This window comes from Aquila chrysaetos, chromosome 16, assembly GCF_900496995.4.
Source record: "Aquila chrysaetos chrysaetos chromosome 16, bAquChr1.4, whole genome shotgun sequence".
NCBI classification, from domain to species: domain Eukaryota; kingdom Metazoa; phylum Chordata; class Aves; order Accipitriformes; family Accipitridae; genus Aquila; species Aquila chrysaetos.
In genome coordinates, this window is record NC_044019.1 from 27,423,000 (window position 1) to 27,446,803 (window position 23,804).

The following is a 23,804-nucleotide window of genomic DNA, read 5'->3' on the forward strand; positions in this document are numbered from 1 at the left end:
TAGCAAGACTGAGTATAAGACGTCCTATTCCTTGGAACCCTTCAGAGAAAAACAGATAAATAATAGCAACAAATTTATTTCATACCAATCAATATTCATTTCATTGTAACCCAGATTAAAAGTCATTAATGTAAAGGTGTTTTTCCTATGGATGTGAGAAACAATTATTAATTTAGCAGAGGTATTTGAAAGAAACTGCAAAAGGGAACATAGGATTATGACAATCTACCAAACAATATGCATTTAAAATGTGGGCAATGAAGATCTCGGTGTCTTTGCCATCCTGATTACACTAATGTCGTCCTTTTTCCACATTAAAATGCCTGCTAGCGTATGAAACAGGTTAATGTTATTCACATTCAAATGACAAATACACGGGGCTATAATACGTGTTTGTGTCCCTTTTGCTTCTATTAAGTAACATGCGATAAAAATAGAACAAGTCATTGCATGCTGCTGACAGTTTTGTAGATTTTTAAGTCTTTTGATTTAATGCCGTTTCTTGTTCCTGCTTTTATCTTTCTAAATACAATTTCCCCTAACTTGAGAAGTATTCTGCAGGCATTTGATTTATGAAAATCAAGATTACTAAACAGTTTCCCAAACCAGAATAAATATGTAAACAAACAGAATATTCATTGGGCCGGCTAGCATTTAACAGAAACACTTGCAGCTGAAAAACCAAGAGTGCTGACCTCAATCACTCTGATCTAATTAAAGAAAATGGGTTAGAAAAGCAATTTTACCACAAACCAACTAATAACCTTGTGTTTTGAAAGACCTGTTCTGCTTATTCTACAATGAAATGCATGTTTCCTAAGATGTTTACAATCACACTTCCAATAAAAATAAATACTTTTACTCATACTTGAAAAATGTTTTATTTAAAAGCAATTGCCCAGTGTGGAGTATGTATATTTTAAAGGATAAGCCTACCATATTAGCAGAATTTCAATAATTAAAAAAAAATAAAAATCCATGTGAAAGCACAGACAAACCATCACATACACATATCTCTGCATAATTATAGAGGAATACAGGAACTCTGACTTGAAGCCTAGCAACAGTATCCAAGTATTAGTTAGTCTGCTAATCAACTAACAAAAACTCACACACCAGCTCAATGTGTTTCATTTTTCTAAAGCAAAAAGCAAACAAAAACAAAACAAAAGAATCCTATTGCTTCTACTTCAGAGCTGCTGAAGGACAAGATGTACAATATAAAACAAACCTTGTTCACTTGAAGAAGAACAACCCATGTCATTTAATCCATCTGAAAATTCATCTCATCACAAAGAACCAAGGCAAAAGAGAGATTTAAAAATAGGTTATCCAAGTCAAAGGATTATCAGCTTGCCACATACTTAATATCTGCGTATCTGTATCTAATGAAAGCTTCAATATTCTTACATATATGATTGGTTTTTGTAACTCCATCCTATAGAAGCCATAGTAAATTCTGTATAGCAAATGCTTCCTAAATCTGCTGTGCTCATTTACTCACAGACAGCTGCAGGCTGGATGAAAACAATCAGGGATTAACTTTTCTATTCATCACATCTTTTAATCCATTACTTTCTCTTAGTTTGCAATAAATAAATGCATAAAGTTAAATAAATTATAAATGTGCTATAGCTAGTTAAAAAAAAGAAGTTTAAAAAGGGACCTTTTTTTTTTTTAATGATGTGTCACTGCTGTACTGTACATCAGGAGTATATGTAATGTCTTCCTCACAGCAGAAGAGAAGATGGAACAATAGTCACTGAGCTGCAATATACTTCTGGGTTCCAAAGACTTTCAAAATAAGTGATAATTAAAATAAGCTACTTTGATGTTGTTATTATTCCTCAAAAAACTAATTTGGGGGCATGATGAATTGAAATAATCTGAGAAGCTGTGCTAAGTATTTCATACTGCTTGTAAAACAAGTTTCTAAGTACCTCATGGTAATAGGTTTTCTTGCTTTATGAAAAATATTATTTTAATTTGTTTCAAATAGGATTACTTTTTCAATGATATGGCAATTTTCAGTCACCTTTCAAATATCTGTCAAGAAAACAAAAGGGATTCCCTGATGTTTAGAACCTATAAAAGAAATAAATACAATGAAATCTGGATCTTGTTTTTAATCCTTTACTGATATCCTTTTTTCCTCTCCTCTGAATCCTTTATCTTTTACGTTTGATTTGGTCTTACAAAACTGCATCATCCCTGTCTGAAATAAGACTAATGTGAACTTTCTCTGTCAATGACAGCAAGGTGTCTTTTATTGTACTAAGCCACAGGAATCATTTGCAAGGCTTTTTTTCTCGGTTTGTTTCTGAAAATGGCAGCACCAAGTAAAAAAATTAGTTATCTGTGCTAAATACTTTTCATGCTACAGTTTCAACAAACTGGTCACCCGGACACCTAATGTACTACCTGGGATGGAAAGACTAATTGGCAACTGATGGTGGGAAAAGGAGCACGGTAAGGAAGAAGCAACTTGCTGATAAGAAGAAGGGAGAGCATGTGTGAGAGAACCCACACAGTTTTGAACTTTCAGAGGAAAAGGTCAAATTTTTTAATAGGATGGAATAACTAACAGATTTTTATGCTTGTATTCCATGGCTAAGCGGAAGCGGGTTCTACAAAACTGCAGTTTGCTGGGAGACACAAGGGCTTACGGCCAAAAAGGAATGTAACTGCTTGGTGCAACCTTGCCTGAACGTTTACGCATTGTAAATCAGAGTCGTGAGAACAGTCAGCGGGTTTGGATACCAGGTCTCCTCCTTCCACCGACTGCCCCTCATTTCATCATGAGCTTCCTCTGTGAAATTATCCAAGAGACAGAGAGCTGCACCCATCCAGAATGAGGATGTGAGGGAAACCAGGCTTTCTCCAGACTGAAGAAAGAACATGGAGGGAGGGAGGACCATTGTGGTACGTGGTCTTCAACCAAAGTGCTGCTGTTCAGAGCTTCCTCAGGGTACATCCACCAGCTCTGACCCCTCCTAATGGTGTTGAAACCCTAAATGACATTATCTGTCTTGAAAAACACTCAGCTGAGCCAACTGGGTAGCCTCTACAGCACAATTTCATGTAGCTGAGAAACTTTACGGGCAAAATCTCCTCTTTCTTTTTTCCAGATAACTAGGAAGGGACTCCTTGGATTAATAAGGTTGCCAATGGCACCTGCATCTTCTCTTTTGGATACAGACTTTAATCCATTTTGCTTCTATAAAAGGGAAGCAGACAGACTTCATCCCTCTGACTAAAAATGTATGCTCACATTGACCCTAAGTAGACACTTTTATCTGGCAAGATCTGAGTGAGATAACCAGACACTACACACCTTAGAAGAACACCCCTCTTACAGTCAGATGTCACATTACTCCATGGGTCATTATTTTTACCTTTTTTGCCTCTAAAATAGATATTTGTACATTTTTCTTCTTTTTACAAAATAGTGTGAAGTCTTATGATTATTGCAAAGAAGCTTATTTTATATACGTCTAGTTTTTCAGCATTTCAACATATTTGTCTAATCTAAGTGCTTTATAATTAAATAAAAAGAAAAAGGAAGAACAGTCTCTGTGGGATTTGATCTGTAGAACAAAGTTTTAGTGGTTCTACTGTAAATGAGAATATTCTACTGCTAGAGGATAACCTGGTCATTTTCCACCTGAGCTCCTTCTCCACCATCTTCAACAATAGGGATAGCCTTAGCACTACAGTCTGGCACAGACCCAGGCCAAGGGGAAAACAAAAACCACAAGAAAAAAAAGACAGATTCCCTTTAAGACATGCAAATCAGCCTCTTCTTAACTAAACAATCCCAGACTTTGCATACAGCTTAAAATGGTATTCTACTGTAAATGCCAATGAAATATAATTGGCAGGCAAAGGTGGCATAGATGATAAGTGACATAGCCAACACTTAAGCATATATATTTATTTATGTGGAGCTCTTGTGGACCAGCGCATTGAGATATAGTGCTTTTGCTGTCAGCACGCTGCAGTCTCATCCCTTTACTCCACAGGTAGTGATACCCTCCTTCCGCAGAAGGGTTGAGCTACGATCTCTGCCACTGAACAAAGCAGCTCATTCACCGCAATGCATGGCACAGGACCATGAATCATAAGCACTACATTACCGCTGTTAGATCCTTATAATTGCAGTTTTGGCAACATTACTTGAAACAGCTTTGTGACTACTGACAAACTGGAAGACACCCACATAATACCTTCTGCATTGAAAGTACAAGTGACTTCCTACTGCAATAGTTTGGGACAACAAAATTATCTAAGAATAATGTTAATTGGCACATATCAAAACAGATGGACATGGATAGTGTAGTTCCTCACTATGTAAGATTAGAGATTTCAAGCAAATATTATTTTTCGTATTTCAGATACTTCAGTTTGAGAAATGTAAAAACTTGTTTCTGTCACCAGATAAAACCTGCTCTTCAAACTACTAAGTTAGGTCCAGCCTCCAATCACTACCACCAATTCAAAATTTCCCATCCTTAAGACGATGTACCCAGGAAAGTAGGTAGATTCTTTTTGAAAAAAATATTATTGTCACTTACATTACTTAGCTGTATATTAGGCTTGCATTTTAAAAGTATCTATAGCTGAAGACACTGGGTATGAAGATCACTAAATGTTAAAAGATCAGGTCAGAAATCTTCCAAGAGCTATGTGGAGTTTCTTTCCAATGAATCAAGCGGAACGTGGAGATTTTCCCAATGCATCACCAACCTCTCCTTCCAATGAATGCTATTGTGAATAATCATGAATATCATTGACAAGCTTACTATTAAATGATTGAACAGTTCATCATCTACCAGCTTAAATGTCCATAGAAAAGAGAACCACCTGAAGCTGCACGTATTCCAAAGAATTTCCCACAGTTGTAACTTATTAATTATTAAATGAGCCTAAAATAATAACAACAAGGTTTAATGAACTGCTTCAGTATCAATATTCAGTATCTAACCAAAAATACACTTCCTGAGAGAGGAAAGATGAAATGTTTCTCAAGAGACTTCATAGTATGATCTGTCCTTCTTTTCTTCATGAGGATACTTCTCAAGCTCTTTGCTATTCCCTCCCACTCTGTTGCCTCTGGGCTCTAAGAAGGTACATTACTGAAATGATATATGTTGGAATACATCCAAAACTACATGAATATAGCGGGTAACCAGACACCTAAGATAACTAAAAGCCAACTTGTTGAAGTTTAAATGCTGACATTATTCTGCACATTCATCTTCATACTAGCTCTCAGGCTTTCTGCTTAAGATATTGTCCTTTATTTATTTTTTTTAAACTGGGAGACATTCCAGAAATAGACATTTTGATGACCTCACTTTTTTTTTTTGTTTTTTATGCAATAAATCTTAAGGGACAAATGTCTGGCTAAATTAAATTAGGTAGGAGAAAATAACATAACATAATGCTTATTCTTTAAGACAAATCTAGTAATTTAGGTAGTTATGTGCAATCCACCACCATCTTGCAAAAAATGCAAGTGAGTTGTAGAAGCACCAGTATTTCTATTTTTCAGTGGAAAAGGGAAGGCATCAGGAAAATTTGGAGAATCTTCCCGTAGAAGATATTTTCTAAGCATTTTTCTAGCAATCACCAAATCCTACAGAAAGTTTTTACAGTCAGCAATAATAAGTTCTGCCTAAAGGCCCAGCCACGTGGCTATCACTTGTTTCCTGGACTGAGTTTCATCCATCTACTTCATAACTATACTCCAATTTCTCCCACACATTGACAGAACTTGGAACCTGCACTGGTCAGGGCAAAGGAAAAGTAGTGCAGAACTGGTCAGTCCAAAAAATGATGGCATTAACATCACTGTGGTTTCATGCAAACCAGTTCAGAGGCTACTGTTTGTAAGTGTAGTGTGTTACTTTTACTTTACAGTTACTCATACTATAAGTGTATGCATAATTAATACTAGCAAGTCATTCCTTTACTAGCTTTTTTTTTTATTGTACACAACTATTTTTAAGAGAACAAAATCCATTTAGAGAAACATAAAACATAATACTGTGTATTCTATGTGCAGTACTTGTTCTGCACTGACTCCACACGCAAGCCAAATTATCAAGAACTAACAAGGCAGAAATAAAGGGAACGTTTGAATCTAAACAACCATCTTCTTTCATTTCAACATCTTCACAAATTTATAAAACCCTTAGCCATATGTAAATATAAACAACAATAAGATACTCACCCTATGAGGAATAACTGGTTCATTTTTAGTTAATTTTTACATCAGATTTTTTATAAATACAGAAGGATGAAGACTTCTTACATGGAAAGGAACTATCCCACTATCTCAGGTAAAAACCTTCCAAACTCACTACAAACTTTTATGCAGAAGTTATGGCTTTTATGCAAAACTTTTATGCAACATGTCCTCTGTTTTCTCAATGCATACTGCAAAGAGTTGAAAGTATCACAGTGCTACGAGAATTCACATTACTGCGCAGAAATTTTAACCATATCCCTGCAGATCATAGGCAACCAGAACAGGAAAGGGAAAGGAGGCCTTAATCCAGAGCAATTCTTTCACAGTCTTAAGTTTCATGTAAGCTGGCCTAGTTTTCCACGTAAATTAAATACTATCAACTCAAAGATTTGCACCACCGAGTTAAATCAGTGCAGACAACTATACAGACCCTCCTGTTTCAAAAGGACTGCCTTTCTTCGTTCAACTTCAGGATGTTTCTGTGGAATTTTAATTAACTTGAATTAAAGCATTTTAATTCATTCTAATTAAACTGTATTAGAAACCACTTTTATCAAACTAGTTTTTATTTTAATGGCAAAACTCTCTACGTAAAAAGATCTTTAAAAAGCCTTAAGGTTTTTTGTCAAGGGCCCTTAATGCCTGTCACTAGCCTTCATCCAGTGCCACACACCAAACTCAGTGAGAGGAAATGGTTTTATGGATATGGATAGACAGTTTCTGCCATACATTCATTTAATTGCAGAGAAGCATCTTTCTTTATCTTCTTCTTCTGACCAATTATTCCTACTTGAGAGCTGCTTTAGGCTGATGCCAAAACAGCCCGCAAGAGCCAATTTGCCTCTTCCAGGAATGTGGATGTGTATTTAATCTGTTACAAACTGCCTAATTTAGACTTATAAAGCATCTACCAGTCTTTTGCCTTAGTTATCAAATTTTCATTTTCAGAGCATATTTTGAAAACATTTCAGCTTTTTTCCCATCTTCATGTTTTTATGGAAAAGTTACTTTTAAAATCTCCCTGAAATGATGCTGTCCTCAACCCTGTAGTCATCTCTCACACAGAATCAGATTTAACATCTTTGCAAAATCCTGGTTTAAACATGTGTAACTTATTTTCAGTGTCTGTAAATATTTTGCTTACCAATATCAGCTTCCCTGTGATTCTTGATATATTCAGCAAGCTCAAAATTTCCCGCTATTATAGCCACCTAAAGGATTGTAAAATAGTTACAATTAATGTATTGTCATCACTTATTAAGCAGGAAAATATGCATGTTACATTACCGACAAATATCATAGAAATATATTTTCTTTCCATTTATTACTTCTATTCTGCAGCTACTATAGGCAATACATTTCTGAAACAATGTTGAGAAATGATATCTCAATCTATTTGTAAGCAGCACTGCCAGTCCCCCAGATCCCCATTTACTAAGGACGCTGTGATTGTGGATATCTCGGGAGACTGCTAGAAGAGCTGTGGCTTTTCACGTTGTGCCAGTCAAAACCAGCAGTGAACATTAAATGCAGCATCCCCAAAGCTCTGGGAGCTACACGGATGTGTGGAGAATGCTACAGGAGCAGGCTCGGAGAGACACATTGAAGATATTATTTCCCTTTAATTGCTCCTGCTTCGCTACTTACCTGAATAATGAAAACAGGAGCTACAATGCAATGTACGTGGGATAACCAGGGAAGAAGCACCAAGAACTAAAACTATTCAGGTACCACTAAGACACCAAAAAAGACTAAAAAAGAGAAACTGGTAAAGTTTATGCATATGTATAGAATTTAAAGTGTTTTTATAAATATAGTTCTAAAATAATTATTACCTTTTTCATTTATTTCCTGGTTGTCAAATACAGATGTGTAACTATCAATTCTGAACTCTCATCTAAATGCACTTAAAATGAGAAACATCTCCACTGGATATGAGGAAAGTGATTTGGTTATGTCCTTGCTGTCTCCTCCCTTTTTTCTTCTTCTCTTATTTTTACCCTAAATATCAAGCAATTGCCTTTTCTGGCTCCACCTTGCAGCTTTATATTATGACAGATACTGTTCCCCTAAGGGCACTGTGGCTTTCCTGATGTAGGTAAAAGAGATAACCTGGGCTCACCTTTCTCATAGAAGCTTCTGCATATACAGGGTGCAGGCCAAAAAAAAAATATTTTAAAAACCTTATTTAAGGACTCCCCTGGATATAGGGCTACTGTCAGTCACGAGAAATGATTGATAACTCGGGGAAACCTCTGAGCTGATGACCAAGAAAGATTATCTGTGGTTTTGTACCACTCCACAAATCTTAGGGAGGAAGAATGATGCAAAGGAAGACTAAAGTGCTGAAATGGTCTTAGGAGGTATACGAAGTACAGTTAATGTGAGTAATATCTTTTAATGTAACAAGCATAAGACCCTACTTCTGCACGCACCACAGGAAACTGAATAGACAATTTTATTTACTATTAACCAAAAGAAACTAATATGGAAATCCTCAAAAATGAAGACTTTATACACAAGCAACAAGCTACAGACAATCTTGACTACTATGTATTTAAGAGTTTCCAAATCTGCTTTAAATGGTAGACATGGGGCAGGCTTAAATCATGAATCATGACCATTACATCCATTTCACCTAAAAATAAGATAATGACACATATTTTCTGCACTTTTCATTCAGCATCGATTATTGACACGATGCCTCCTTCTGCCATTAGCGCATCTCATGAAGGGTGGGCTTAGAGTGGACTTATATATCCGACGGCAACACTGGAAGAAATCTCATTGAAATGCAGTACTAGGAAGACTATTTGCTACAGGCATGGGTGCACTGTCTTAGAAAAAAGAACTCACTGCAATGCTCCTCAATAAAACTGGATGGGATTGTTGAAAGTCAGATTACCACGCTCTTTTCTCCCCTCTACAGTCCTCTGCGTGACTTCATTTAAGGCCTTTCTTTAGACCTGGGACTCCCGTTGTGTTAGTCCTTACGCTTCGAGCCATTATGCATGAATCCTTTCTGAACACAGCCCTGGAAAGCCTTGTGGAAGGACCCAGATTTAAACAAATGGTTTCAAACACAGTGAAGTTATCTCCAATTTATCTTTTGGTCCTAAGCAAGAAATAGATGGTCTAAAGACAGACAGACTGATTTAGTTTAGGTTGTAAAGTCTACTGGCTGGGAAAGTACAAGCAAGACATTACTACATTTTAAGCAAGAAATTACTACATTTTAAGTATAATACAGTATCAGAATAACTTTTTTAGATTACCAAGCAAAGTTTAAAAGAAACAACTGAGTATACCATTTATTATGTTTATGCCCTGAAAGCAGGTTTTCCCCCAATTTTTTTTTTTCAATGCTTTTCAGGTTCCATCTTTTTTCTTGGCAAATTGTTCTTGTTTCATTAAAAACTTCTGTCCAATGTAAAGGCTAAATACAGTAATTACAGGGTTTTTTTTCATTTCAAGTGTATCTATTTCATGGGAGAAATTTTATTCCACGTTTGTATAGCACCTAGCAGTTATACTCAATACGCATATACTTGTGTTTTAAAATAATCCTCAGCAGGCAGCATAAGCATGGCATGTGCAGTATAATCATTTTTGTCCTTTAAATAATTAAATTGCATATAATATCACCATACTTACTACACAAAATCATGTAATTGTTTTCTCATTACAATATTAACAGTAAGGAAATGTTTTTCTTTGGGCACTTCTCAGTTGTGTTACATCAAATGTTGATGGATCCTTGGGAACAAAATGCATTACTATGAATCAATAACACTGGTTCAACTTAATCCCACTTGTGCTTTTAGACGGCAGTTGAACACATAAAGAGTGTTTGTTCTCAGATATGACCTAAGACTTCTGCATGCCATTAAATCCGCAAAGATCAGGGATGTCAGAGACAGAGGTAGATTGGCGCGCTGCCACCTCATCACCACCACAGGAAATTATCCACCTGAAAATTACTATTTTAACCACTAGTAACACAACCTTTATTCCAGGAACTACTGCTGAAAGAAACTGCTTCTCAGCATGGATAACGAATCAGAATCTGGCACCCAGCCTCCCCTGTACAGCCTCTAAAGTGTAACTCATGATTCTCCCTGGCAAACGGCACTGTGAAAGTAACAGCAGAGCTGTACAAATGCTATCCCTTTAACTTCACATTCTGCAGCCTGGCTTGGTTCAGGTTCATAAAAGCAACATTTGTGTGTAGATCAGGCGTTTTCTCTACATTATAAGCAAGCAATAATCCCTCTTTTCAACATTACCCCTAATTAGCATGTAAAATTCAAACAGGGAATTCACCAGTGACAGGCAGCTTGCTAGACAGCAGCCATGTTACTCAAATCAAAGAATTTTTGATACAGAGTAGATTTTAAAACTCAAGTATAAACATGCTGTTCAAGTGATAAACACATTTTATTACTTGAAAAAAAGATATTGCCAGATAGCTAAGAGACAGCTTGACAGAGAATTGTTCCTGTACTTGCTTCTGAATCAAGCACTAGATTCAGCAAGCTCAAGGTACCATTTCTCTCAATTTAATTTACTTCAATTCGCTAAAAACAGTATGTAAAATTCTAACAGCAAAAATGAGGGAATAATATGTTAAGATCTAAAGAAAGCAAGACAAAGTTAAAAACTTGGCATATCATCAATGTACTTCACTTGAGTTTGATGGGTAAAGAGTGTGGGAGAAAGTGAAATCAGAGAAAAATCGGAAACATACAAAATTATACTCATTCAATTTTTATAGTTGCAAACTGCAAAGCACAGCAACCACAGCCCCTTCTCCATCAAAATGTATCTTGAACCAGAGTTATAGTGTGTTCAAATAAACCCACAAGCATGAATGCATTAGGACGAGTGAATGGTCTTCACAAGATCCAGCGCTTGAACCTAATTAAGGTGGTGTAAAGTCTCCCCTCGATTAAGATGAAAACTAAATCAGAGCCTAACAGAAGTTCTGTATTTGTACTAAATTTCTCTGTACTTTACAAAAAATACTAATGTAGTATCTTCACAGAAAATACAAGTTTGGTTCTCTACACGCTTCATCATTTACATGTTTTTAAATAGCCATATTTTGCTTTTCAGGATGTTCTGTAGTCAAGTGCTAGATTTCTAATTGAGAGCTTATGGCAGGAAAGAAGGTTTTGTTTGGGGTTTTTTTTTCGATCACAAGACATCTTTTCTTGGCAGTGAAAAAGTAGCACAGCCAGCAAAACTACAGTGAAAGTTTTTCTCCAGTTCCAGTAGGAACTGGATTCCAGTCATCAAAATGCATCACATGCATGTCTACAGACATGAAATATTACCATGAAAGGCTGGAGGCAGCACTTTATAACTAGTGGCTATCTACAGACTCTGTTATGCTGAAGCTTCAAAAATTGCAGCTTTTTAAAAACTGCATATACAGCAGTTTTACTATAATTCAGGTTCTTTCATTCCTGCAGCAAACGTCCTTTCATTTTGTCCTTTTGCCACAGACAAGACACTTATCTTACATCAAAAATCTGCATGTCCTTAGTCACGTTATTCTGCAAACCTGATAAAACCTGTTTACGCATCTTCTAAAAAAAAAAAAAAAAAACCACTCATCTACAGTTTCCACTAAAACCTGCATTTTTTTTGCCCTATTTTTAAAGGGCATATTTACTTTGTATCAGCTCCAGAATCAGAAAGACTGCACCTGCGGCATCACAGCGTCGCGTCAATCCAAGTCCAGCTGAAAAGCATGACTAAGTAGTTTGAGTACAGCGCTTTCAGACCCAAACCAGGATCTTTATCTGCTGCACTGACATTTGGTTGGGATCTCTGCCATATATTCGACTGTACAATACAGAGAACAGAAACTCTCTTGGGGGTTTTTAAATCAACATTAGAGGCAATTTTATATGAATGACAGTAACGAAAGTGAATCATTTATCAGCTCCCTCCCCTCCAACTTTAACTGACCCCACTAAGGATGTTAACATGGGCAACTGATGATTTTCAAATTGCATTTGATAACTTACATGACTGGCCTGAAGTACATAACTAAGTACATACACTTACAACAGGGAAGTGAGCAGAAAGTAAAGCTAAGCTGGAAGATGTATCTTAGTAGGAGTTAACTCATACAAAGTAAAAAGAAAGTAGGGTAAAGCCATACAGCTAGACTGGCGGTATCACCTCCTATTTCCATGACACTCTGTCTTCATAATGTCATCGTAACAAAAAGTTAATGGAGTCACTGAAACAGGTCACAGCTGAGACACACTCAGAGGGCTGCGAAGCACCAAGCCACGGCTTAACGACTCACTGGGCACGGCAGCGGAGCAGAGAGGAGCGCTGGTTGTCACTGTCGGCGTACATAATGCAGAGCGTGACCAGAAGTGTGTTTATACGGATATTTTCTCGGCCTTGGTAGAAGCAAAGCTTGTTACAGTCACCCCATCGTCGCACTTACTGTCTCACAGACAGATGTTTCTTTCAAATGATGCAACTGGTTACAGTGCCTTACTATTTGCCATGCCAGGCAATGCCAGATGCTCTGCCACCGATTTAGTGAAGAAGAGAAGGAGTTTAATTGACACTTGGCTAGTTGCTATGGATGGTAACTAAGTGACAGCCCAGTGAAGTAGAAACTTGAATGAATGAAGTAGCTGTGATGCAGAGACTGGGGGGACGGGGGCACCCCACGATTGCTAGTCCAGCATAGGGCACTGGACAAGGAATGATGCACGCATAACTGGTGAGGCACCTTTAGAAGGGTATTTCTTTCTCCTGGCACAGCAATATTCTTACTCTCTGGTTTTCTGATATTTACAGTCAAAAATGTTCCCTCTGAATATAGGCAGGTTTTAAGTTGGCTTTCAGAAGTCAATTCAGAAATTAAACATTTGACATATCTGGTTAGTTCAGCTTTCCTGAATCTTGTTCCCTAAAGAAACCGAGTTTAAATAATGACCACTTTGTTTATACAGTGAAACCTGACAGATGGCCAGTTACAGGTTTCAGTGCAACAGAGTTTCATAATGTTTTCAGACTCTGGGCCAAATAAAAGTAGCGGCACTCACTCACCACCCTCTCTCTCTTCAGCCTCATAACTGCAGTTCTCAATATATCAATTACTTACGTTCAAGTATTTAGATTTTTTTTTAATTGTGATTAACGCAGTGTTTTGTTCCTTTGGGGAAATTGGAAATTATATACACACTTTACCTGTCACTAACCTTTCACAATTGATTTTTTCTGCTCTTGAAATATATCACAGGTAGAGATTATATTAAATTAGAGCAAGATCTTTGTAGCCTGTTAGCAAATACAATTTTAGATCTTTATAGGTTAGTCCCTGAAAGGCAAGCACCAAAACTAAATTACATTATCGCTCTTCGGAACAAACTGCTCCACCCAATAGGAAACAATACAAAAAAGACAGAAATTGAAGTTGCCTCCTCTTAAATCCAGCCACAGAACTTTGACAAACTTTCTGCATGGGAGTGAGGAGTGCATCTCTCAGTTCATTTATGTTTCACTCTCAATCAAGGCTGCTGCACCTCCTTCTGCACATGCTGAAATTTTAGACCAGGTGAGACATAAAGCTTTAAAATGCTCTGCCTAAATGGAGAGCAGAGGAAGCTGTTTGGGCTGCACAACTGTAGCTGCAATTCACAATAAGCAGTTCATGACAAAACAGTCAGTGCTCCCCACCTGCTTTTCCCCTCCCTTCTCTTCTCTTCTCTTCTCTTCTCTTCTCTTCTCTTCTCTTCTCCTCTTCTCTTCTCTTCTCCTCTTCTCTTCTCCTCTTCTCTTCTCCTCTTCTCTTCTCCTCTTCTCTTCTCTTCCAGAGATTTTCACTTCCCTGATGAAAGTATGTTTCATTATTTTTTCCTTCAGGGCTGACATTTCACCCTTCCGTTGTCTCTGCTCCCCAGCAGTGCTCACTAAATAATGGTCTTGCAAGAAAGCTTGAAATTGCAATGAGTTCAGGTATGGCACTATATATTAAGGGAGATAGCTCCATCCCAGGACAAAATGCGACTTCAGTCTTGACTTTGCTGAGTCTCAGCCAAGCAGCAGAAATGCAGGTGGACATACAGGATACTCTGAGGTACATCTACCCTACATGTTCCCATCTTCAGGTGGAACTGGAAGGAAGAGGTGATACAACCCTGCAAATGAGACTGTAACCCTAGGACTCTCCAGAAATCGCCTTCCACTTAAATCACAGACTTAAAAAATCATAAATTATTTATTGTACCACTGAGGATTACATTAATTTAACAATGAAGAAACACCATTCAGGCAGTCACAGCCATTATGCAATAGGATTCACAATCGGCAGAGACTCATGAGAAATTAACACCAGTGAATTTAGAAGCAAGGGTTGGGATCACTTCCTTAATGAAAAGACCACCAGAAAAGGTCTTCCATGTGTCATAATTAGGATGTGTTTCCTTAATATTAAAAATATAAGAAATTTTATCATTTTTAATAAGCATAAATTTCCAGACAAAAATCATATCAACAATTCACCCAATATCTGCAATATCAAGAGGTGATAATCCAACAGCAAGGCAATCTCTAAACTGTTCCAATATAATCACAACCTTTGGAGACAGGCACCTCTTTAATTGGATATGAAAATCTAATGGTGCTTACTGTGGGGCAATGAAAAGGCAACGTAGTTCAACTTCAACAGATTTCTATTGTGTCCTCTCGAAAGAAAAGCTCTCCCTAATAAAACAAAGAGGTAAAGGCTTTTTGGAGTCTAAAGCCACTTTGAAGTTTGTCACAGTATACCATCAAGTACACAGTAGTCATCCACAAGGACATTAGAAAGTTAAATTTAGGTTGTTAAGTGCAAAGACCCTGCTCTCATGTATGCCTGTGCATGCCCGTGCAGCACACAGCACCGTGAGGTTCCATCCCTAATAAATAGTGACACAAAATCATGCAGCACGCTTTACAGACTCGAAAAAAATCTTAAATCGATATGCATTAGTTGCTCTCATACATGAGTAGCATGTAGATTTTAAAACTCTCTTCAGTAGTACAGATGGAGTTCGGTTTGGAAAAGCAAGAAGCAATCTGCATTCCAAATTTCTTTTCCATAGGTGTGGGAGAAAAATGTACTGATCAAACGCTATTGGTTTCTTAAGCAATTTCAGAGAACTTGTACATGAAGGTATGTTTATTGATTCAATAGATACAAGAACATATCTAGAACTTCGTTTCCTTTGGAAATACATTCTTTTGCAATACGTTAGCAAAATGTGACAATTTGGCAAGCATTGCTCTGAGCTCAAATCACAACATAGACTTTAGGTATTTTCAATTAGAGAAGGCATTAAGAATTCAATAAATACAACAAAATGGTTTTTTTTCTGAGCCAGTTGGAAAATTCTATACAGTTACAATAACTATATAATCTAAAATAGAAATGCTGAATAATCATTAATTCTGTATCTTACTTTCCAAAATCAAAGGGCAAAGTATCATCCCACATTTTGTAGTTGTATTGATTACAGTTGATTTTTGACTTTGAGGCTACAACATTTTAAAATAAAACTAGCAGAAGCTTCTTAGTTCATGTCATTATAAAATAAAACCAAATGCTTCATTAATACACTCTTAATATCACTAATTCACTCTCTTTTTCTAACAGTGCTCCTGAATACATATAATATGGATGACATGACACATGACCTCAAGAAGACACATACGTTTACATTATGGAGACACACATTTACATTTACACTTCAAAACTTTATTAAAAAGTAATCAGTTTTGTAGTTGGGATGTAATACATCTAATCAGAAATATGCCAGAAGCAAATTACTATTTTGGAAAGTTTATAGTTGTGTAATATTTTGTACCTAAAATAAGATAATAATGTTTTTGTTGAAAATCTATCAGAACTGAAAAGTTGTATTTCATAAAATAAGATTAATTGATAAAATTAATGTTATCAATTTGAAGCTCTATTTCAGATATAACATTTTTAAGTTTCAGTAAAACTCACTGAAATAAGACGAATAAGATATACATAGAATAAAGAAAAGAAGTAAAATTTAAATTTTTTTTCTTTAAATAATAGTAAAGATTTCTATTAAGTGCAGAAATAACCCACATTCTCTACCAGAAAAATAAAATGCTGGCAATTTTTCTAAATTACTCTATAGTAATGTTATGAAAGAATATGAGTAAAAAAATCATACTCAGCATTTTCATATATGCTTCTTTCCTGGACAGAAAATAATTCTTAACAATTTTAATTATATAATGTAATACAAGCTTAATATTATGCATTTGGAAAGTAACTAACTGCGTATATTAATGTATCTGATGTCCAGTAGATGGCAAAATATCAGCAACCATCACCTTTAATCTTCTTGAAACTTGCTTAATTTAAACCCCAAAGTATTTTTTTTTTCTTTTTCTTTCTAGTCTCCACTTTCTATTTCATCGGACAGCAGGATTAGCTTTACCTTTTGGATGTTTTCTGTATGTTATCTGCTTGAAAGACAATTTCATCTTCATCAGTTCTTGATACAACAAAGCACAATAATGTTACTATCCTTTAAATAGTCCTTTGAAGACAGTTCCTTCACCACTGATTTTTTTTTTCTCCAAGAGCATGCTGCTGCTACTGTTCCCAAATTTGCCAGCACATGTTAGCATACTGTGTACAAAAATCTCTTAGCAACAATATCTTAGTGTCTAACATTTTCCTTCTTCCAACTATGATTCATGGAGCCATCTGTAGTCAGATATTGACATGCAGTATCTTAAAATAGATACCTTACATTTGCTCAACAACTAGTTTTAGCATCTGAAAATATAAATTATGGGAAAGGGCCAATATTTCTTTGAGGCTCTTCATCATTCCCTTGATCATTTTAGCACTGTTTAAACAAAGGCTTGCCACGATCACTTCACCGTAGTATTAAGGTCAAAGTCTTCACGCTTCCCAGAGCGCAGCAAGTCGGCAGCTCCGCTGGGCTGGGTGCAGCCCCGTACGTAAGCCTTCCAGGCAATCTCAACGGCTTCCCTGGTGAGGACCACCTCACGCTAGTACCCTGGCTATTTTTCAAGAGTAATCGAAGACTAGGTTTTTAAACTTCAAGTATTGCTGCACGCAGCACTAAGATCGAAGCATTTTTCACACCCTTGGAGCCTAAGCCTCGTGGAAAGTACCTTACAATGGGTGGGACAAGGTCAGTGTCTCAGCTGGGATGTCAGGAAACATTAACTAAAAATAATTATATTTAGAAGAGTAGATTATACAAAAAGATTTGGTGGCACGGCTTTGAAATCATCTTAAGTGTGAGGAACACACTTCCACCCCAGTGAAATCAAACAGAATTTTATCCACTTCAAAGTAACTAGGATTTTATCCTAAATATTTTTGAGCAATTAATATTTTAAAAATAAGCAAACATGCAACAATGTGCATCCAAATACACAATAGGTATTTAGCTGGATATCAAAAAAGTACACTGCAAGCATAACAGTGCTGGCACACTTTCATTGCTAAAATGCTGGTTTTGCTTGCAAGAGATTTTACAGCCCCTATGGGTCTTCTGAAGTACACTCAGTAGCCATGAAACAGTGCCAGAGCTGACTAGCTTAGTGAATTCAAGTCAAAATTAAGAGAAGGCTATCACGCTGAATGACCTTCTTTTCGTCTCTTTATGTCCTGCAGTGCTGTCTTAGCAGGTGTCTATACTGGACCGACACCTAAAATGCCTTTAGGCAGATTCGTTCATTTTCCAGTAACCTTACAATGATTTAAAAACTAGAACCTGTATTTTATTTTACACTTCCCTTTCATGAACACACACAACCGCGTTCTTAAAACTTAACTACTCTTATTCATGAATAAGCCATGACTGAATGCCTTCAGATTAAACTAAGCCTGCATGGACACCAAGATAAAAAATGTAAGTCCTTTCCTCACAACATGCAAGCAAATCACTTCTAAATCATCTCACTCTCGCAGCTTTGAAATGCAAACTTAACTCCTATGACAAAAGCATCCGTTGTTATGCAAGAACCAGCTTGCCAGAAAGCGTTGAACTGAATACACCAGCAAGTCGATTAAAGTTACCACAAAACATGTCAGAAAGCAAAAAAGGAACATGCAGGCAGATTCATCCCAGGCACAACTTCGCTGCTTCACACCACTCTTTTATTTCTTCCTTTTTCTCTAGATGAGAAATAACTAAGATTCCTAGGGTACCCTACTTTGTACAGATTGTATTAAGCCTCCTCCACGGTCACTGCATGTATTGGGAAATTTAATGTTTATATCAATTTTAAAAGTAGAGGAAAAAAATTACATCTTCTCTCTGCTTCTCTGCTAAAAGGCCACCTAGCAAGTCATTCTCAAGTAAGATGCATTCTTCTATGCTTGTGCTTTAATAATTAATATGGAAAAGAAAAAGCAAACAGTGCGATACACACACATTTACAATTACAGACTCATTCCATGGGAAAATCCAGCTCAAGCTGGAAAGAGCCATCAAAAGCCAGTTATTACATAATCCTTATTACTGCTACATGGGTGAGCAGCAATTTCAAAGGAGTATTTACTAAAAGCAGATAAAGCCAGGTTGCAGCATCAGATGAATCAGATAAGACACAGCCAGTAATAAAATTGACTTAATTTTCTTCCTCCCCCCCAATAATATGCTAAATCAAAAAGCCATGAAATGCAATCTTCTTCAGCTGAAGTCTTTTAGAAAAAGATTGAGAAAGTGCGTTATTTGCTAGATTTTGCTTTCCTTGAAATTACAGTCAATGTCGGGTTATACAGAAAATTCAGCTCAGGTGTGGATAGGTCTGTGCTGCTGTAGGGTAAAAACTTTCACCTCTGAAAGCAGTCCTACCTCATGGAAAAGCCAAAACCTGCTATATTAGCAGCTTCTTCCCCAAACACTTTCAGAAAAATGTCTTCCTACTCACAGCAGCAGTAGATGCTGCCCACTATTTCACAGTAAAAACAGTTTATGGGATTCAAGTCTGCAAACACTTAATAATACAGTGTTGCTTAAACTGCTAAACCAAATGGCTGAAAATGCTTTTTGAAAGCCTTTAGGACAAAATGCATTGGGTTAATAAAAAACTATGGTTATTTTACCTAATACATTTGGTGGATTCATTCCAAACTCTGTGGGTTAACTGTAATAAAACCTTTGGAAGCAGCAGTCTAGTAAAAGTCAATGCCAGTAACATACTCTGATGAAGACGGACATGGGACGGCAGCATATGCCAACTGCTTGTCACGAATGTTCTCTCCAAATGGCAATGCAAGAAGATGCTAAGTCTGTCCTAGAGGCATAGATCCTCCATTTTTATAAGCAACAAGAACTCACTTGGATATTGCCAGAAATTAACACCAAATAGCCTGTATAGTTACACAAAAGCAAGAGATCATGGCACCACATCACCCGACCATCATAACTATGATCATTAATCCATACTTGCAGGCCTGACATGCCCACAAGTCCCACTCACAGGTTGTGCTCAGCACTTCATGGACACAAAATACAAATATCATTGTTGCCCAGAAATGCAAGTGTAAGTTCATAGAATCATAGAATGGTTTGGGTTGGAAGGGGCCTTTAGAGGTCATCTAGTGCAACCCCCTGCAATGAGCGGGGACATCTTCTACTAGGTCAGGTCGCTCAGAGCCTCGTCCGACCTGACCTTGGATGTCTCCAGGGATGGGGCATCCACCACCTCTCTGGGCAACCTGTGCCAGTGTTTCACCACACTCACTGTAAAAAAATTTCTTCTTTATATCTAGTCTGAAGTTGTGACAATCCATTTGGATACAAGCAGACAGAGGAACACAGGAGAACAGCAAGACACTGTTGGGCATCCTGGTCATCATGGCAGAAGCAGCCTCGGCACAAAAGGTGGATTTCAGTTTGCCTGATATTTCTGGTTCATTAGTATTGACTAATTCAATCACTGTCACTGAAGCTGTTACATACACACAATAGTGGCATACAAAATATAATAAGGTATTACATTTTATAGAGAAACTGAATGGTATTAATATCTCAAAATAACATGGTTTAATGAGAAGGAAAATTTAAAGGTAGCAGATTACCACAAGCACGCTTATCTATGGTTTGTGAAACAAATTTCTCATAAGGTTTAACCTTCTTATACCACACATACAGGTACAGGAATCAAGAATTCATAAAAGAACAACATCTCTCATCTCTCCCACAGTTAAATCTGGAGCAGAGTCTGATACAATATACTTTTCTGCAAGAACACTGAGAAAAAAATATACTGGATATCTGTCACTCTCTCTATGTTTATACAGTGCCTATCATTTCCATTTCAATACATGTAAAACCCTGGCAACAACACAATACAAATAAATGGACATTTTCTATTAATCTTGCCCACATAGCTCCCGTCTTAGGACTAATGGTGTTTCTTGATGTCTTAAGAGACGCAACATTTACTCACCCCAAATTTGCTCTAACCCAATAAAAATACAAAAATTTCTTCTGATAGACACAACAATGAAATAAAGTATTTCCAATGACAAGATTTACCATGCTCTTTATAGTTACAGAAAAAAATATGCACAGTTGTCACAGCTGACCTTTTTATGAGGATAAGACATGCTATGTGTGACTGCTCAGTTATGATCAGGCTATTTAAGAACTTACCCTTGCTGCCTTCTCTTCTAGGATACAGTATAAATAAAATCACAGGAGCAATATTCAATCTTGCTATCAAAATCCTGTAATTAAATTGAGATTATACAAATCTTCATTGCCTCTTGCAATTTCATCCACGACAACTAATCGTGTCTGAATTGCACATGAGCCTTTCTTACTTTGAGGCAAGAATTGGTAGTGACCCCTACAATTTAGTTTGCTTAATTTGTTCCCTTTTATAACCTAGTTTCAGTTGCTTCTGAGCTTTTGGAAGTTTATCCATTTGGTGGAAAAACAAACAGATTGGCTCCTAGGTACCTCAGAGACACTCTGTTTTTCCCAGGGAAATCCTGCTGCATGTGAGAACACCTGAGGCATTTCAGCTGGACACCCCTGTCTGAGCTGGGAGAGAAAGCACAAAGGGGAAGAAAAAAGGGTCTCAGATCATCTACATGGAGCACAATACAAAAGATGGTCTCATGGACACTCCTCCGTAAGTTTACAGTCATGTAACAACTGTGCAGCAACAACAGCTTTTTTTTAAAAGAGACACATTCTGCAGTAAGTATTTTTAGCATCTCCAAGTGTGGCAATATTTTGCCTTTCTCAATAAAAGATAATCATATCATTTAATTTCTTTATGTTTTACTGTATTACTTCCACTTGTCTGCTTTTCTGAAAAATGACAGGGGTTAAGACAAAGGTTAGGAGTAATCAGCCAGCACTACGCAAACCATCACTGGGTCAAGGTGAATGGATTTTAACCCCATTCTGTATCCATATGTATTTTTCTGTTCCTATGTCTCTGACTATACCCAGCCCTTACCAAGCCAAGCAAGAGTATTGGTGAAAGCCCCTCAGGCTGAGGTCCGACTTTTCAAAAGTAGCTGCAACACCTTCAGACATAGTTGAGACAGAAGAGTCTTTCCTGTCTCATGTTTTCAGCAAGAGTATTACATTCTGCTTTGTTATCTTCTTGTCACCAGCTGCATAATGAACCAAATACTGACCTTTGGTAATCGTACTTCATGTGCCAGTAAGGAGAAGCATCTGCCTAACAGTTTGTCAATACTTCAAAATTGACAATAGCGGGAAATCTGCTGACACTTGAGGTCACCTCTAACTTGCCACCAAGCACTTCCCTGTTGAAAGTGTTACTTGGAACAGTATCTTGTATCCCTACTATTCTCAGGAATATTTTCATTTGCCAACATTTCCCCTAATACCCTAACAGATACCATATCAGCACCACAAAGGCATAAATATGCCCAAGGCATTGTGTAAAATTCCCAAAAAGCCTTTTTCTCAAATAAGAACATGTGTTCTTCTGTATAAATAGCACTTCAAGGTAAGTGATGAGAAAACATATCATAACTAATCATTGTTTGTATCTGAATGTATCACCATGAGACCCCTCCCTTTTTTTTTTCTTTTCCTTATTTTAATTATGTCTTTTTAAGAAATTATGTTGAGTGTGCCTACATATATACATACTCACACATTCTCTTATTTTTAAAGGAAAAATCCATAGGTTGCTCTGGTACGGTCACTTGTGTAGATTTAAAAATGTTAAATGCAACTCTTACTAATACCTTTATGTTTGAGTCTTAAGCCATTCTGCAGAATTTACTATTCTAGTACTTTTGAGGTTTTTACACTATTAAAACCTTAAGTCTTTTCCTATCAATATCTAAATATGACAAACAACGTAGTGCAAACTTAGAGTGTACATTCTTCCATGACAGATTGTCCTTTACCTATTATTTCTGTACTGCAAAACACAGTGTAACTGATCAACACAATCAGTGACCTAACATAAAAAAAAATAAAACAACTAAAGCAAGTATGAATGAATCCCATTATTTGACTCAAATCAGGACAAAAGCTGGGAAAAGCTGAAAGTCTGACTAAAAGCAGAATGCAGCATGAGAAGAGCGCTGTATTTTTTGCCAGTAATACACAATATTCAATGATGCATTCTTCACAGAGGTACTTCAGGAAAGGAATTAGGATGAAAATAAATACTTGGCAAAAACAAAGTCCTTGTGTAATTCATATGCTCCATTAACACAAGTTACATATTTTAACATCAAGAGAGAAAACATTATTTTATATTTGTAAAGATGCCTTTTTGAGGTACCAGACAGGGATTTTCAGTTTTAAAATTAGCTTTCTCAGAGTTTCACCCTTTCAAAAATAGGTCAGAGACAAAAAATACCTGAGAATAACTTCTTGTCCTTTGCCTGTAAATTTCATCAAAAAGATGGAAATTAAAAATTATAATAACCTAAATCAAAATTGGGTTTGGGGAAGCCATTCTAGTGACATGCTGGATAATAAACAAGATTGATTTTTTACAGACCACTAGCAGGGCTGGGAGCATCGCAGGCACATCCACCTTGTGACAGCACCATTCTCCCTGACCTCCCAGCTCAGTCTCCCCAGTCCGAGGCTTCCTCCCAGCAAGACTCCCTTTTTGTACATTCAGTCCCAATTTCCCTTCTAATCTGATTTGCTTTCTCTTCTGCCCTTGATGATTAAAAATCTCCCCAAGACCCTTATCAATCTTGTTCTTGCTCCATTCACTCTACTCTTCCGAGCTCGGGCTCCCAGCCCAAGTCTCAGCCAGTCTTGTACTTTCTCACCCATCTCCAAGCTCAATGATAACTTACCCATGCCCGATTGTGCCTGTCTATATTCCCCCCAGCCAGCTTAGCTTCCAAATACGCAGTCTGGTTTTGGAGCCCCTGTATTTGAGTCAGACTGCAAACTGGTTTACACTGCCACGTTATTAACATGGAGGTCACCAACAGCATGCAGGGCAATTAAAGACAACAAAACAAAACAAAACAGCGTAA

General features: G+C 37.0%; 1 protein-coding gene across 7 annotated transcripts in view; it reads right to left on the bottom strand.

Annotated features, from left to right (window-relative positions):
* SHANK2 (SH3 and multiple ankyrin repeat domains 2) overlaps positions 1-23,804 on the bottom strand; it is a 365,112-nt gene that overhangs the window by 270,555 nt on the left and 70,753 nt on the right. For all 7 annotated transcript variants that reach the window (XM_030038580.2, XM_030038579.2, XM_030038578.2 and 4 more), the window contains one exon: positions 7,398-7,464. In XM_030038580.2, coding sequence (XP_029894440.1) covers positions 7,398-7,464 — 67 coding nt within the window. The remainder of the gene's footprint in view (positions 1-7,397; positions 7,465-23,804) is intronic.